The sequence below is a fragment of the Rhopilema esculentum genome, chromosome 4, assembly GCF_057945365.1.
Source record: "Rhopilema esculentum isolate cy_ngs chromosome 4, ASM5794536v1, whole genome shotgun sequence".
NCBI classification, from domain to species: domain Eukaryota; kingdom Metazoa; phylum Cnidaria; class Scyphozoa; order Rhizostomeae; family Rhizostomatidae; genus Rhopilema; species Rhopilema esculentum.
Window position 1 is genome coordinate 9226433 of NC_142818.1, and position 18113 is coordinate 9244545.

Genomic DNA, 18113 nt, shown 5'->3' on the forward strand with positions numbered 1-18113 from the left:
TTGAGTGAATGACAGGATCGGGGCAGGATCGAACTTGCGACCAGCAACACTGTACGTCGTGGCTCAGCAAACTGAACTCTACGCGTGTAGCTGCGAAAAAGTATTTTCCCTATAAGGCGTTATATTAGTTTTACCTCCACTTTTTAGAAATATTGACATAATACTATTGCTTACTATTCATTTTTCTATTTACATTGTCATGAAATGAAAGATTTTATAAGCGTAGTACACATTTATGCTAAGAGATTGAAGAGGCTGAATGGTTCTAGTAAAGAGACTAAGTGTTTAAACTGCATTTCAATTGTGAAAACATCTGTCTGGCTGAAAATGTTGAAAGTGTCTGTCTGGGTAAGTTATGATACTGTAGGACTTACGAAGGCGTTTGATATCGTAGCGAGGAGTAATAAAAAATTACATCGCAAAAACAAAAAGTTATCCAAAAAAATTCTTCAAGAAAACAGAGCAAAAACAAATAAATGAAATGAATAGAGGATAATGTAGAAAAATCACAAACGTCAAATAGAATAATTGGCCATAAATGCTTATTAAAACTTTATCTCTTGAGAAAGTTCCGAAATTTTTAGTTACAGCTCTACGATTTGAGTCAAATTCTTATATATGATAGGCCCTATTTTGGACACTGTTTTTTGCGACCCAAATTTTAAATAAATAGACTTATCAACCTTTTAGTTTGTCGGTAGAGCTACAAATTGTCTCTTTCATGAAAGAAGTTGCGACAATTTCAATTTCAACAGTGAAATTGCAAGAAAAAGGATTATGAAAATTTAAAGCACTTCGAGCAAGGTCTCTGTATCTGCTTGACAAAATCAAAAATCTTACTTAACTGATAACTTAACTGACTGTGCAGCGGCAGATAACTTTTCAATACGGCTGATCCATACAAAGTTACTTTTTTAGAACCATTGCGAATTTTTCCAAAACCGAATGAAAAATTTATCTTCATTCAAATGAAGAGATTTATTGGTTTATGAATGCTCTTTGGCAATATTTTCCATCCTTCAGGTACAAAAATTTTCAGGACTAAAATATATCTCTGAGAAAGAGCCCCGCCTCGATCCCACATCCCATTTAGAACCAAGTCTATGATTGGTCTAGATCCACCACTAGATTTGGGATGTTTCCTTTTTTCACTAATCATGAGCTAAATATGATCTTTGTCATAAACTAGACATAAGCGTTCTCTAAAATGCTAAGAACCCAGCATTAAAAGCTGTTAAGCTTAACATAACTCGAAACACACTTAAAAAGAACAAGACTTGGCAGCCTCGATTTGCCCTAAGCGCTAGCCAGAGTCATGTACTCGTCTACTCAAAAGGATTTTAGTTGTTTATGGAACTTTCTGCAATTGGAAGCTCAATTTGGAAGATGCAGTTCGAGAAGATTAGCGGACAGAATATAATCACTATGACCCACAGAGGAAACAGCGTTATAAGATCTGTTTCATACTGACGCCCTTAAGATTTGAGATTATGTTTATAAACCTAATAACATTTTGTTGCACAAGAACCAGATTTTGAAATTCCAAGTTTATTTAACAAATAATTTTGGTGCTTAAACAGTATAGGTCCCTCAAATATGATACACTTTTATCATACACAGATTTCTTATGGCTTCCCTCCTCAAGCTCAAAGGTAACAGTAAAAGGACTACATAATTTTCCCTCTTTGTGACTGAGCAGTGAAGACACTAGCTGAACTGCAGTAGAAAGAATTGGGTCAATGACGGACGCAAATAAAAGATACTGAGCATTCATTTCTAAAGAAATCTAACAAGTGTTGCATGTTTTCTTGCAGCGATTACGAATCCAAGAATTCGAATTGCATTTTCGTCTGTAGACACCGCAGTTGGTAAACATATCCTTGCAATCTAAAAAACAATTGGTATGGTATTTCTGTTCATCAGTTCATTAAAACCTATAATGAGTTGATAATGTTGAAAGAATTTCCACCAGCAGAGACTTAATGCAAGAAGTTATCAGTCTCTTTGAAGAAGTTGATATGGTGCTGCGTGGAAGAGCAAGCCTGAGGAGGAATTTGGGTATGGGTTACACTACTCTGGGTGTGGGAGCCTCAGTGAAAGAGCAGGTAGTAAGCAGTGTTCGACAATCTCTTTGACTGAGGCTCTGGTACCCAGGGTGGGCTTGCACCAACTGCCACAAAACCATTCACAGAAAAACGTTGAACCGTTGAACGAGTTACTCTCTTAGTTACTCAACTTTTTACCGAGTTTAAAAAATTTAGCCCCAAAAAGAACTTAAGCTATATCTTATGGTTAAAATTACATCTATTTCTGATCGACCTATTTTCAGCCGACATATCTTAAGGATCTCTTCTACTGGTTTTAACAAATATTTTCTACTATTAGTAGAGGATATGAAGAAAAAACAAATGAAATATTGCAGGCTCTTTTGCTTTGTGTTGACTAGTTTACAAGTAGTAGCAAATCTCAGTTTGTATCGCAGTTCAGCAGACATTGCACGTCTTTTTGCATCGATTACGAATCCAGTTACTATATCTGCATTTCCTCCTAAAATAACGGCAGCGGCTTGAGTTGTCCCTGCAATCTGCAACAATACAGGTACTGACTTAGACTCATTGATCAAAGTTGCTAAAAAATTCTTGAAGGGACAAAAGAAGAATCTCGGTATCAAGAGCTATCTCAAGGTATTATTCAGCTTTCGCTACGCCCTTTTGACCCACTTGGTACGTGGGACATCCTTCCTCAAAATTTGACATTCGGTAAAAAGTCAATGACTTAGCCATCTCAAGTATTAATGTTTATCTGGGTTGTTTAGAGACAAAGGTTTAAGGGTTAAAACATGTATTCAACTTACTAGAAGGTGGGAGGGGCTGCTCGGTAGCTGGAACAGGAGGACGTGGCCCGTCGGTAGCAGGAGCTGTAACTCCACTTTCAAGTTCACGGAGAGAAGGAACTCTCGCTGCAAAAAAACAAAGCAAAAGTTAGCTCGCCACTTTTTTGATGCTCAGGAAAGAAAAATAAAGATAAAATAGAAAATTTTCCAACATTGACAACATTCACCTCCAAACTTTTGCCGGAAGACATTTTCTCCGAATCTACTCATGAAGTTGCCAGCAGGTGCATATCTAGCAACAACAACCACAATGTTCCCTCTTTGTACAACAGCAGCACCAAGTCGTGTGCTTCCTTTCCAAACAAGTTGCGTGAAATGACCTGTTCCTGATTGGTAACCTCCTCTGTTGAAATTGTAGTCTTTTATTTCGTTGTACCTAAGCACGAGCGAAAGAAAACATGATGCTATACTTCTATCTATATAATTTGATCACAAAAGAAAGGAAATCGAATGTCGGGATCCGCAATTTTTCTTTGATTTAAACTCTACTGGTCAAAAGTTGAACGTACCAAGCAAGAGTTGCTTTGGCACAGTTAGCTGTCTGTCCCCAGGCTGCGTAAAGGTTTTCGCCATAGTTTCCTCTAGAGTGTCTGAGCCCATTTTCTCCCGCTAACTTCATTGCCCATTCTTTCGAACCACGTGCCAGCTCGTCATCCCATGTCATCGGGCCTGTGTTCTGGTGCAGTGCTCTCAAGACATTGTGTGCATGCAAGCAAAGATCTTGAAAAAAGATAACACGGTTCAGTTTAGCTTGGAACCTACAATCTGCTAGTATTCTTCGTACAACTTTGTTACAGAAGATATTTTTGGAATATATTCATAACATTTGGCTTCAAAAATCAAAACGCTATAACATGATGACACGAAAGCTTCATTTTTTTGAGAAAAATTCAAACATTCAGACTGATCACATAGACAAGACAGCTACCGCTTAGATTTGTCAATTTCTAATACAATTTGTGCAGATGTTTTATGTCGGCTAGATCTGATGACGATGTCTCCAAAACAAAGAGAAATGCAACTCTAGAAAACATACTAGACGAAGGTTGCGGTGGATTAGTTGGAGGCAACGGTCTCTCGGTTGGGGGAAGTGGTCTCTCGGTTGGAGGAAGTGGTCTGTCTGTTGGAGGAAGTGGTCTTTCTGTAGGTGGCTTTGGTGGCTGTGGCCTATTGGTGGAAGGGGGTGTAATGCCACTTTCTATTTCTCTGAGCGAAGGTACTGTCACTACAAAAGAAAAAAGAAAGATGAGTTTCATTGGTAACGGTTTAAGTAGAAGCAAAGACGGGCAGTTCATTTCCTACAAAACAGGTTGCATTATCTATTACTATAAATAGCTATATTTTCTTTACCTAAACATGGGGAAAGACGAAGACAAACAGTTCATTCTACCCGATTAGATACAGTATGTAGCGTACTTTCACAGATATAAAACTGTTCGGACGAGATGAGAAATATAAGCGAACTACACAAGCAATGATGCTTAGGCGCAATAGCAATACCTCCAACTTTTTGCCGGAAGACATTTTCTCCGAATCTACTAATGAAGTTGCCAGCAGGTGCATATCTAGCAACAACAACCACAATGTTCCCTCTTTGAACAACAGCAGCACCAAGTCGTGTGCTTCCTTTCCAAACGAGTTGCGTGAAATGGCCTGTTCCTGATTGGTAACCTCCTCTGTTGAAATTGTAGTCTTTTATTTCGTTGTACCTATGTATGAGTTAGAGAAGAGATAATGCGATCAATCTTTCTACTGTATATATTCTGACCGCATACAGAAAGGAGACAGGATGTCGGAATCCAAATCTTCTATCAGGTCAAAAGTTGAACCTACCAAGCAAGAGTTGCTTTGGCACAGTTAGCTGTCTGTCCCCAGGCTGCGTAAAGATTTTCGCCATAGTTTCCTCTGGAATGTCTCAACCCATTTTCTCCCGCTAACTTCATTGCCCATTCTTTCGAACCACGTGCCAACTCGTCATCCCATGTCATTGGGCCTGTGTTTTGGTGCAGTGCTCTCAGGATATTGTGTGCATGCAGGCAAAGATCTAAAGAAAATCCGATAATGGTATATTCATGTTTATAAGATAATTTATAGAATTTCTTTTACACTGAAGCTCATATATGTTCCCATACTTTGGAAATCTGTTAGAACTACTTTAAAATGTAGAATCATTACGTGTAGCATGAAAGAAAGTAGCGGTAGAGACAAAAATTAAAAAATAACATTGCATGCTTCGTAGTAGCAGGGGCTATAGAGGTCTTAAGCTTGACGTCATACAGACTATTTCAGAATCTTCTAATTTTGACCACATAGCATAAAAGAAATATTTCTAATCATGCATAATCAGTTAAATACATCAAAAATCTGGTGAGATCTGGCCAACAAAAGATTTGAAGTTTGAAAAAAGATTAATGGCTTTGTTCCTTAAAGTAATGAAAAGGGACCAAACTACATTCATAGGGAAAGAGCCTATCTCACTTTGCCATATCTCAGCCAATTCGTAACACATTTAGCTTATTTTGCATATTTAAAGGTATTTTATGACGCTCTTTCAGGTTATGGGATCCCAATTTGAAAATTTTAAAATATTTTTTTACATCATCACTCAAGAACTCTTCTCGGTGATTCATCTTACAGATACCTGCTTAAATTGCATTCCTAAATGCACCGAAACAAACTATGGATTATCAAACATGCCTTGCATACTTAACCTGAATCATCCAAAATGAGACAGAAATTAGCATAGTTGTAATACTTTTAAACAGCAGTTAGAATATTTTAGTATTTTTCCTAGATAAAAGAATTCTCTTTAGAACAACTATTATTCTATAAGATTAGAAAGGAAAATAAGAAGCTCTTGTCTTGAAAACTTTTGTCAAAAACTCTCGTGAAGATCAACAGCCATTGATGCTGGATTTTTCCATGGACAGGTCGAAATATCTAACGAATTAAGAGTCTTTAAACATCAAGACGAAATAATACATCAAGAAAATGCTCACCTAGTGCAAAAGCAAATGCATCAACAATTTTCTTATTTTGGAACAGTGAGGAGAGAAGGAAAAAGAAAAAACATAATGTCATAGAAGTCATTTAATTCATGAATAGATTATTGCAGATAGATCAATCACAGTTTCTATTCTCCTTCAGCAAACATTGCACGTCTTTTTGCATCGATTACGAATCCAATTACTGGATCTGCACTTCCATTTATAATAACGGCAACGGCTCGAATTGTCCCTGCAATCTGAAAACCAAAACAATGCAGTCCGTCATTTTCACGGATGCATCTTGGCAAATATAGCAAAATTGGTCTTATTTGCTATAACAGGGTTGGTCCATCGTAGGCCCATCTTAGGCAAATTTCTCAAAGTGGTTTATCAATTAAAGTAATGATATGCTGAAAACCAGACACTTACTTGAAGGCGGCTCTGGCCCTGGCCCTGGTCCTTCCGTTGAAGGCGGCTCTGGCCCTGGCCCTGGTCCTTCCGTTGGAGGCGGCATGGGTCCTGGTCCTTCAGTGACAGGTGGTTCTGGTCCACCAGTGGATCCATTTTCCAACTCACTAAGTCCTGGTACTCTTGCTACAATGATGGAAGAGGAGCCATGTTTTTGTCGTACCAATCACAGCAAAGACAGAAATACACGTATTACAAAAGGCATAACAAACACGAAGTGATAAATTGAGGTTTGACAAAAATTCTACAGTCGATATAGACATTTTTGCTTTCAGAAACATTGTTAAGGAGAAAAAAAATTATAATAGCTTCTCAAAATATGAATTGTCATTTCAAATAAAGATTTTGAAAATCATTCTAAAATTGAAAAGGAAAAAAAAGAATATTTACTGCCCGAGTTGTAAGATGCAAGAGACATAAAACAGAAGCAATGTCCAATAAATGTTGATAGATGGCAAGGAAACAAAATATACCTCCAGGTTTTTGACGTAAAACATTTTCACGATATCTTCTTCCAAAATTTCCAGCTGGAGAATACCTTGCGACAACAACTATCTTATTGCCACTTGTTGCTATGCCGACGCCAAGGTGAGTGCTTCCTTTCCACACGACTTGTGTGAAATGACCGGTCCTTGAGCTAAAACCACCACGATTGAAATCGTAGTGCTGTATTTCATTATACCTAGAAGAGATGGCAGAATGGCATTGTTTCTATGACAAACTCAAGCCATAAAATGATACACAGCATGCTGTATAGTGAAAGCTTATTCTGGCTCTTGCTCACGACAGCTCCTTGAAGATGATTAGATACTGTAAGGAACTGAGTGTTGTTAAAGGAAAAGGTATACCCAGAGATAGTGAGTCACCGTTTACCATTAGTCAGTTCTTTTTAGCAAACTGAGGAGAGCGGTTTCTACTGGATGGGAGGAGATTTTTCAAATGCATAATGAAGTTGTCTTGGGCAAAATAAGATTGTAAACAAAAAGCGACCAATAAGATAACAAAAAGGGGATTAACTAACAGTCGAAAGCAGGTTATTGTGAAGAATGTATAGGCTTGATTGACTGAAAAGGATTTCTATATTAATTTCTATATATACATTGACATTCATTGGTATATTGAGTTCTACATTCAGTTTTAGTTGCTGCTTCTATTTACTGGTTCATCCTCCCTCTCTCCAACGTCAGATGTCAATGATTAGATAATCAACTTGCACAAACATTACTTACGGGCCCAGAAAATTAGGAATTATTAATCATTAAACATACCAAGCCAAGGTTGCCTTTGCACAACTGGCTGACTGCCCCCAGGCTGCATACAGGTTTTCACCATAGTTTCCTCTGGAGTGCCTGAGTCCACCTTCTCTTGCCAATTTCATTGCCCATTGCTCGGCTCCACGTGCTAGCTCTTCATCCCATCTCAATGTACCAGTCTCGTGATGTAATGCTCGCAATGCATTGTGAGCATGCAAGCAAATATCTTAATTTCAAAGAATGAGTATCATTTTTGAGAAAAATAGCAATCTTTATAAATTCCAAATGACCGGAATGAAATGTATGGCGAAGAAAAAGCAAAGACAAGCTTGCGGAGTCAATATAGCTTTATCGACTTGGGATTTTGGTCTCCCTCCCTATCCATAAGGTTTTTATTACATATTTCTGAAACACCTTGGTGGGCAGAACAAGCTGGTTCACTGCTAAGTGATGCAGTACACATCAAAGCATACAGAGCTAAGTTTATACGACATTAAGCACTCTGGAACAGACTAGTTAACAATAATTTTAATCATATTTCTATTGTTTACGAGGATCCTTACTGTCTTCTGTAGAACAAGCATAAGAAGAATATGTGGAAACTGTAAAGATGTTATTTTATTGGTATCATTTCCAACGTTCTGGTGACATGCAGGGATTCATATTTTGGTTGAAAACTATACCGACAAGTACTCTTCAAGTTACTGCTTACCTTTCTCCTTCTTTAATCCTGTTGGGAAGATAACATAACTGATTAGACAATACGTTTTCAAGACAAGAATAAGTCATTTGGTTGGCACCATTCTAATTCCTAAGATTTACCCAAGCATCGACCAAATAGTTTACATTGGTGAAATTAAGAGAAAAACCTTGCCCAAATCTCTTAATGGGTTAAGAATGATGTTTTCTAACAGAAGGTGAAAATTCAAGGCAAACAGCTAAGGTGCAGCTAGCAAGCAAGCGGATTTTGCCATCCAAATAGCGAAAATCCGGTCTGCTTACTCTACAAAGAAGCACAAAAGTTTTCTTAGTGAATAGCATTCTTGACAACGAGAAAGTTATCAGCTACATATTTAAACATTGCGTTAAGTTTAGAAGAAAGTCAATGGATTATAGCTGCTTACTTTGAGCAATTGCGCCCACAATGATGTACGCCAAGACAGCAATCAACAACTTCATAGCTACAAAAAAGAAAAACATGTAACAGCCACAATAATTAGCAGTGATTTCAAATGGTACTGTATCAGGGTTACAATGAACTAACAGCTCAAGAAAATTGTTTACAAGGGAGCAACTAGGATCTTACACCATATTTTTATTTAACCTTGGTTATGAACAAATGTTTCAAATTCCTGTCAACGTTGATTACATAAAACATAATGATATACTGGATAAATCTCTCAAGTTTAACCAATTGTTTAACAAAAGAAATAACTAAAATAGGCTTCATTCTGACACCATGACCTATAGATATACGCAATGATAGACTAGAAGATTAACTTACCTTTTCTGCACTGTCCGATCAACCAGTTGGCAAAGATGCTAAAAAGTGCTCGCAGTACTGGTAGGCTTTCTTATAAAGACGATGTTTATTTGACCTTGCTTGAAATCTGATGAAGAGCTCTTAAGCAACCCATTTTCTAAAAGCACGGTTGCATGAAGTACTTTTTAGCTGCATCCATCAAGCGCTGTCAAGAAAATTGATCATATCTCGAGAGTTCTTCGCCAATGGATCAACAACCACAAGAGGCTTGCCAACTAGAGCTGCACGTGTTAATAGCCTGTAAGAGCAGTACATGAAGATAACGTGGTAACAAGACATCTTCACATTCCAGAGACGTTGCATCATGACTTGAATGTTTGCCTAGATTATGACGCTTCATGATGTCCAAGAAACTGCTCAACATGAATGCTGTCTAACCACAAACAACAGTCATAAGGCTAGATATGTTGAGATTACATCTTCACTTTGGAAACTCATCAGCAAAAAAATGCGAGCTTTTAATAATTTCTTATTTAGGGGGCACATACATATACTTCTTTATGCTTACAGTGTACGTATAGTTTTTAGCGAATATGAATGGTGTTACTCTTTTACATAGTAGGCGTTGTAAGTTTCTGAAAGTTGGCATTTTGGCATCACGTAAAGAGTGAATCATGGCTTAACAGTTTTAAGATATTAGTATGATATTATCAGCAAATTTTGGGAATTAAGATAATAATAGTGCCCAGCACTCAAATCGTGCTCCTCTTGCCCACTGGGCTATCACAGGCTTCACAAAGCCCTAGGTGGCAAAGAACTTTGTATTAGAAACTAGTTTTTTTCAAAGGGGGTATCTTCTACTGACAATGTATATCATTTAAAATCACTTGCTCAATTCTATTATTTACTTGTAAATAAAACAAATGTAAAATAATTGGGAGTGTCCTGTGCTTTGAGATTTTATAGGTTCAAGGGCATGCCCCTTCATGTGTGGTAGTACCAAGTCAGCTCTGACCTTAGATTTAACTCAGAATTTTGGAATAGAGTGGAAAGTACATTGAGCAACAAATGAATCATTCTCAGATTGTATGATAATGTACATAATACATACATTGCTGTAAAATTTCCTACTTTTAAGCGCTTGTAACTCAACTATAATGAGATTCTAAATCACATGTGGCAAATTATGAGCCAAACCTGATTATATATCTTTGAAACTTTCAAAATGACATTCATTTGCAATTATTGACATTTAAGACAGACAGACAGATTGACATTTTACATGTTTGATTTTGTCAACCAAGTAAATTCTTGTGCTTTGCGTGTTGAAAATGGATCAACTGCAATGTGAATTATTGATGGCCTCTTTGTTTCTGCAAGCGCCTTGCTCATTGCTTCCCCTATTTGCTCAGGACGACATACATAGTAACCCTGACAACCAAAGGCCTCAATCATTTTCTCATACCTTGCACTTGGAAGCAAAAGTGTTGGTGGTAATGTCAATGTCAGGTCATCACCAGATGCAACCATGTCTGTCCAATCTTCTTTGTTGATTCCATTGTAAATGCCGTTATTGTTGACAATCACAAAAACAATTGGCAAGTTGTATCTAGCACCTGTTTCAATCTCCATTCCACTAAAACCAAATGCACTGTCCCCTTGGATACAGATTACTTTCTTTTCTGGGTAATTATCCCTAGCAACAAGGGCTGCAGCAATGGCAAATCCAGACCCAACACCCATTGTTCCAAAAGTACCAGCATCGAGTCTGTGTCTGGGCAAATCATTGTCTATCATAATGCGTCCTATATCCATTGTATTTGCCCCTTCATTAACAATAATGCTATCCTTTGGGATATACCTGCAAAGTTCATCGTACATTCTGTAATAATTCATTGGTAATATGTTGTCTTTACAAAGCAAAGTTGTTGCTTCTTTGTTTTTCTTCATCTTTTCTTTTAGTTCACCCCACCATTGGTCTTTGCAAACAACTGAGCTCTTCTGAGTGTCAATTTGGCTTGAGAGTTGAAAAGCAATCATTTTTAAATCTCCAATTAATGCTACATCAGCAGGGACATTATTCCCAATTTCCTCAGCTGAAATGTCAGCTTGGATAATCTTTACACCCTTCGCAAATCGTGGACTAAGTCCAAAATGAAGAATCCAGTTTAGCCTTGCACCTAATAACAAAATGACATCTGCTCTTGATAATGCCTTGGACCTTGAAGAAATAACATTTTGAGGGTGGCTATCTGGAACAACCCCCTTCCCCATTGGAGTTGGAAGAAAGGGGAGCCCAGTTTTTTCAAGAAAATGTCCTATGTCTTTCTCTGCTCTTGCATAAGCAGCTCCCTTGCCAACAATAACAAGTGGCCTTTCAGCTTGCTGCAAAACTTCTATTGCTGACTTGACAGCATTTGGATTTGCAAATGGTTTGGAATGGGCTTTAAATTTGGCCATCCATCGGACGCTTATTTCACTGACTGGCTCCCGCAGCATATCCCCTGGGAGATCAAGAAAACTAACACCTGGTCTACCACTCATTGCATATCTCACTGCCTTCTCAACAAACAATGGTATTTGCTCTATACTGCTTGGACGAGCACTAAACTTGCAATAAGGACGTGCATATTCAACTTGGGGACATTCTTGGAAAGCACCCATACTCTCCTGGTTTGTATCTGAGGCACCTCCAATCACAATTAATGGCCAACAGTTCTGTTGTGCATTCGACATGCCAGCTAAAGCATGCACAAGCCCTGGTCCTGAAACGACAAGACACACTCCAGGAGCATCGGTCAAATACCCAACTGTCGATGCAGCATAACTTGCTGCTTGTTCGTTGCGCATACCAACATATTTGATGCCTGCAGCCTGGGCAGCATAAGCAAGCTCAACAACTGGGATACCAACAACACCGAACATGTATTCGATGCCATGATCTTTCAGAGACCGAATAAGAACGTTGCCACCATCTATTTCCTCCCCCATCGTTGCTCACAAGTCACAAGTCGCCCTTTGAACTGTCAGCCATGTCACAGAATAGAGAGAGGCCATGTCTGCACGACCTCGTTTGCATGACAGATTTCCATTCCAAGAACAACCTTTCACGATTCACATCATGGCGAACAGCATGTTTGACAGTTTGGTGGCTGATTCTGCGGCTTTCTTGAAGAATGCTCAACTCCAGAACATTGCAAATAGAATATTTACGGTTCAAGATGTCGTTCATGAAATACGAGACGCGGCGACACGACAAAGGCTTGCCGTTCTACCGTATGAGATCGAGTTCCGAGAGCCATCAACTGAGTCTGTAAAAACTAGTGAGTTTCCTTTTCAATTTTGATACAACAAACTTGTAGACTTTGAAATGTATGTTAGTTTTATAAATTTTGAATGTTGTATCAGCTCAAGTTAGTTTGGTTGATGACTTTGATTAAATTAAATTTGAAATAATAGTGTCTTGTTTTTTTATAGTTTCAGAATTTGCTAAGAAAACAGGTGATTTTCCAAGTCTCTCGGCGGTGGATATTAAGGTCATGGCACTTACATATCAATTAGAGAAAGAATTTTGTAGCAAGGAGCATATAAGGGAGGAACCAGTTAACAAAGTATGTATATCAGTAGAATTTTGCTTTTGCTGGAATCTTGTCAGGGGGACCTTGAAATCTTTGTTTCCAAGTAAAAAAGTAGCCAAAGTGTTTTTTTCCCGATTATTTCTAACAGCAGATATGTAATGTTTCTATAATTGGGGATGACTACACTATTGTTGCCATATTCTTATTTTATGCCATTTGTTTTCTTAAATTCCTTATCAAAATTGTTTTTTTATTTTTTGTTTATTATCCTTTCATTACCCTGTTAATGATTATCTAGCCATAGAATTACAAGGGAGGATATGAATTATCTTGATTTAATCAGTAAACTCATATGTGCAAAGTTCTGCATTGTTTTTGCCTCTTACTGATAAAATATAAGCTCTTGCTATGGCATAAACAATCTTGTTTTGATAATCCTGCAAAAGCATAGCAAAAAGCAGTGTTTTGAGTTTCAATGTAAGATGCCATTTTCTAATGTCCACTGCATCACACAATGTACATCACACAATGTACAAGAATATACTGGAAAACACAGAGTCCATAACTCTAGGAAAGTAACAGGTTTGATCGATCATTGAATAGAGAAATGTAGCCATAAAAAACGTTTTCTATTGCCAAATGATGCACAAATTGGCAAAGAAACACAGCGCAACTACCACTCAAATTCACAAGAACTTTGTCAGATTGTATGCTTGCTATTTTTTACACTCAACTTATGTCTTTTGTTGCAGATTGAAAGAAAAAGAGGTGGAGGAATAACAACAATCAAACCAGAACATGGATTTTACTTTGATAACAAATCAGTAGGTAGTTTTTGGAAATACGGTATTCTTGTAATTATTTCAAATTATCATTTGTATAACAAGTTGCTTTTGACTTAGGTGCTAATTATTTTCATTGGATAGAGGATGCCACATAATCTTGGCATAGCAACTGGTAAGATGAAATTTTCGAAAGTTCTTAAAGGCACCAACCCCCATGGGCTCCAAAAGGGTCCCTGATACTCAAAATATTCAGAAATCTTTTAAATCGTGATTTCTTATTTTTAGCACATTGGCAAAGATTCTCAAAAAGAAAATTCTATAGAAAAAAATGATGAAAACACTGACAAGGTAGATGATGAAGGTGAAATGTGTGAGAGTTCAGAACTGGTGGGATCACAAGAAGCTGTTGTGAATAAAAATAATGATGAAGATATTAGTATTGATAAAGTCATGGATGTTGAAGTAGAAATTGTCAATGAGGATGATCTTCAAAGTTCTGATAATATTGCTTCAGAAAATGTTGGTGATAATACTGGTGGAAATGTCATTAATTCGAATGAGGATGGTAATAAAAGTGATGATGAAAGTGATGATGATGGTGGTGACGATGAAGGCTGGATCACTCCAGGAAATATATCCAAAGTAAAAAAAGAGATGGGTTTTGATGATGTTGATCAGAGTCCAGTAAATGCAAAAAGCGGCTGCCTAACAACCGATTTTGCAATGCAGGTGACTAAAATATCTTTGAAACCTTAAAGAATTGTATTCTAAAGAATGGAGATTATTGTTTTCTGGTCTGTCATTAAGTGTTCCGTGCCATGTTGACAGAGCTTTTCATGCTTGGCTGTGCAGAACAAGAATTCTAAGATGTAGCTTATTGGAGCGTTTCATGCTTAATGTGATCATGTACGTGTTTGTAAAGAAAAGTTTGTGATAAAAAGGAACATTTCATTGTAATTAGTATTTCTCAAAATATTTTCTGATATGTTGAGCTATTATGTGGTCTGTTCATACTAGCAAGCCTTATCTAAAGACTATCTATGAGTTTAGTTCCATATTGAGACTAAAAACATACAGTCTGTTGGCCAGATAGCCATAGCTTATCAATTTGCAAAACATCATTGCATATTTGTTGTATACATCAAGTATTGCTTTAATTTTTTTCATAAACTAACCAATCTTTTAAAGAGAGGTCATTAAGCAGGCATGTAAATGCCAATTACAAAACACACAGGCAACAAGAAGAAAATCTGTCTAAGAATTTATCCAGAGGTACTAAATGAATTGAATGAGTCTGTTCTGTATAAAGATGTCTATCAATTTTTATATGGAATGTAGAATAAAAAAAATTTTCTTTACCTTGTGTTTTAGAATGTTTTGATGCAAATGGGCTTGCATGTAATATCGGTCGATGGCATGCTGATACGCCAAGCCAGGAGTTACATTTTAAAATGTCATGGATGTGGAAAGTATGCTTCACAAAATAAAATTCAGTTTAGCATAATATCCATGAGTATTGATTTCTTCATGGTCTTTCTTAAGAAAAACTTTCTCAAGTTGATTTAAATAATATCATATTTTGTTACAGGTTCTTTTATTTTCAATTGAAGTCGTTAACTTTCTATCAGCAATCTATGTATGATTCACTGACAGCCAGCAAGCTTTCATTATAAAAAACATGTTTGCAATTCCTGTTCCATATTTGAACTATCTTTACCAATGTAACCCTGATCACACCCAATTCTCACAAAATTTGTCATTTGAAGGTGTCATTTGAAAAACCTGGTATGTAAACAGCGAGTAACAACAAATATCAAAGAATCCTCATTATTAAATTATGCCTTGAATTCTATATTAAGTTTAAGTGATTGATTAATAATTGTTAAATAATTGATATAGAAATATGTTAAAAAAACCTTTTACTTTTAGAGAAACAACACAAATGGAAAGAGTATTTTGCAAGAATTGTGGAAACAAGACTTTAAAAAAGGTGTCAGTTAGTGTTAATCTTGATGGTAGCTTGACATACCATTACCCAAAGAGAATGCGACCTCAAAACATAAGAGGCACAAAGGTATGCAAATTATTATTTATTGAAACGTTTATGATGCAGCAAGCTCTGGTTGTAGTAATTGCTGAAAGTGTTTCAAAAATCAGGCTAATTTAAAACAGTAAGCAGGGATATTCCAAAATGTAGTTTTCAGCATTTCTATAAAATGATCTAAATCTGAGGTAGTAAGTTAAACAATTTCAAATTTTGTTGCAGTTTAACATGGAATGACACTCTTTCCACTTACAATAAGATTCTGCTAAAATTTACAGCTTTTCAACCAATTTGTGGTGTTTATAGTGGGGTGAACTATATACATTTTGATGCATATTGAAAATTGATGCCACATAGGCAGAGCTGTACACACCACTTGGTGTATATAACAAGATGGTTCTGAGCTGCTATTGCTATTTTAAAGTGGAATTAAGTATTTTTCTACATTTGAAAAATTCTTGGCAACAATGCAAAAATGATAATAACTACAGTGATATCATATCTAAAGCAATCTGATGATATTTATTATTGAGTCTCAAATTTTTTTATAGTATGCCATACCATTGCCCAAAGCTGGACGTCATGCATCAAATGCTATATTGACAGAAGATCAAAAAATGTCAACACAAAGATTACCAAAATCAAATGAGAAAGCAAATCCATTATGTGATGACTATGTTGCTAGGACATCACCCTTCACATACAAAGATGTGACAAGTAAAGCTTTCAGTAAAGGGTTTCATTTGAAAGAGAACACTCGAAAAAATCCTAATGAAGGACGAAAAACTAAAAGTAAGAGAAAGTAGCAGAATATCTTTTTGCTAAAGTTTTACAATGAAATATCAAAATTTTGTTCATGCCTCTAGTATCCTTCATTTTAAGTTTTCTTTTTTATATTGTCATGCCTTTATTTCCAAATCAACAGCTCAAACACAAATTGAAAAATACTGAAATTTGACACTGCATTTGCAGCCAAAAATTAGATTCCTTTCTTATCCTGTACATTTGCAAAATTTTTCTCACACAAAATGCTGAAACTTCTGTATTTGAGAGAAACATTGAGTGCAGCTTCAAATTTTGGGTGCCTAAAAGGCCTGAAACATAATTAGTTAGGTAACAACAAACGTCAGAGTAAAATTTGTTGTAAAGGATAGTTCAGTATTCCAAACTTCTTTGGCAAGAAAATTAGGTTTGTTTTCTTAAGGCTGAAAAACACAATTATTTTTTTCTGTCAGTTTTTCGTCATGAAACTTGTGTCGAAAACCTTTCATGTGGACCAAGTAATAATATAAATAATAAAGTATTTTAACCAACATCCAGAATGAAAAAAAAACATTAAAAATTCACGATTTTTTCCTTTATAAAATTAACTGTAATTTTATTTGGCGGTTGCCCGGTAGTTTTTTGCTGTGTTGATTGGAAACTGCTTTGCACCCCAAACAAAGAAAGACATAACAAATTGAGATTGAAATTCGAAAAAATGAATCTTTTACTAACAAGTTAATGACTGGGCAAGTATCATCCATATGTCTCTCTGCAACTTTTTAGGGTACCATGGAAACACAATTTTTTTTGAGTGCATGTTATGGTTGCTGGCAAGGGCACTAGGTTCCTGACAAGGGCACTAGGTTCTTATTTTTCTTTGTTATCTTTGAAAGATATAAAAAGAGCAAAATCAAATCAAATGAAATAAAAGTTCAATTCACAGAAAAAAAAATTCACAGTGAAAATGTTGCTTTCGTAGATTTTCTTGCCATTTAATAGTTTTTATTCAATAAATTTATTATTTTCCCTAGTACAGTTGGCTCGTCCATCAAATTGAAAGATAGTTTAAATACAATAAATTGATTAGATAAATACAACACTCAAATTCACATGTCATTATAGATCTGTTTGTTTGCTAATAATCTTTAAAAACAGTTAATATATTATAAATTGATCTTTTAAATTCTGTAAACCTATTTTCAAATTCCAGCACTAAGCACATTCTGCTTACAAACTGAAATTAATTCCAAGTGCATTATAGTGTGATCCACCTGGACTTTTCTGATTAACAATAGAACACTCATTATGAGGGTTGTGCAAAAGAAATTTATCAAGATGATAGGACAGGGGTGGACAATCCCGGTAAAAAGGAAGTCTCCCATTGGAAGACCAGCAGTGCATCTCTTTTCGTGCTCTCCCACATATGACCTGTGTTCTCTTGAAAGGGGACTCTGAAAACAGGGGTGGACAATTCAACAAAAATTTTGGTGGCTGGGTGGCTCTCTGTGTGAAAATAAGATAAAGATAAGTCCCTGTAGGAAGGAAACCTTATTAAAGACTCTCAAAGCTATGGTATTTTCCTTAAAAACCAGGCTGCAATAACGTCATAAGAACAGGGGCACTAAGAGAGATAGCAGATTTTAGAACCTCTTGGCTGGTGCTTTAAGCTCCTTCAATATAAGGACCACTTTATAAATGTATAGAAGCCATTTGAGCCAGTTACAGAGAATGTTTAGCGGGTTTTCACTTATCGAACATTATGTCCTTATGTTCACTTGTTCAATATTTTCTGCAAATTAATTTCTGGTCATTCAACTCCATTTTATGAGACTCAGACTACTAGGCCTTTATAGCAGG

General features: G+C 36.4%; 2 protein-coding genes and 1 pseudogene across 3 annotated transcripts; 1 reads left to right on the top strand and 2 right to left on the bottom strand.

The window, feature by feature from the left end:
* Window positions 1-1755: 1755 nt before the first annotated feature.
* LOC135691294 (uncharacterized) lies at window positions 1756-9188 on the bottom strand. Of its 2 annotated transcripts, none has more exons than XM_065209113.1 (13): window positions 9106-9187; window positions 8726-8782; window positions 8314-8331; window positions 7617-7827; window positions 6822-7030; window positions 6310-6474; window positions 4727-4937; window positions 4394-4602; window positions 3930-4118; window positions 3403-3613; window positions 3061-3269; window positions 2855-2959; window positions 1756-1887 (listed from the first exon to the last, which is right to left on the bottom strand). In XM_065209113.1, the coding sequence occupies exons 2-13, from the start codon at window positions 8778-8780 to the stop codon at window positions 1787-1789; spliced, it is 1893 nt and encodes a 630-aa protein (XP_065065185.1). In that variant the 5' UTR covers window positions 8781-8782; window positions 9106-9187; the 3' UTR covers window positions 1756-1786. The 2 variants fall into 2 exon arrangements, with proteins under 2 accessions (XP_065065185.1, XP_065065187.1); XM_065209115.2 differs by lacking the exon at window positions 1756-1887 and adding an exon at window positions 2397-2584 and having other exon boundaries at window positions 9106-9188.
* Window positions 9189-10141: 953 nt separating this feature from the next.
* LOC148960412 (2-hydroxyacyl-CoA lyase 1 pseudogene) lies at window positions 10142-12137 on the bottom strand (annotated as a pseudogene).
* A 34-nt stretch (window positions 12138-12171) lies between these two features.
* LOC135691296 (RNA-binding protein NOB1) lies at window positions 12172-16366 on the top strand. The gene is made up of 7 exons (XM_065209117.2): window positions 12172-12407; window positions 12562-12695; window positions 13415-13486; window positions 13733-14176; window positions 14819-14916; window positions 15377-15521; window positions 16043-16366. Exons 1-7 carry the CDS (start codon window positions 12206-12208, stop codon window positions 16295-16297), a joined length of 1350 nt encoding a protein of 449 aa, XP_065065189.1. The 5' UTR covers window positions 12172-12205; the 3' UTR covers window positions 16298-16366.
* The last annotated feature ends 1747 nt before the right edge of the window (window positions 16367-18113 follow it).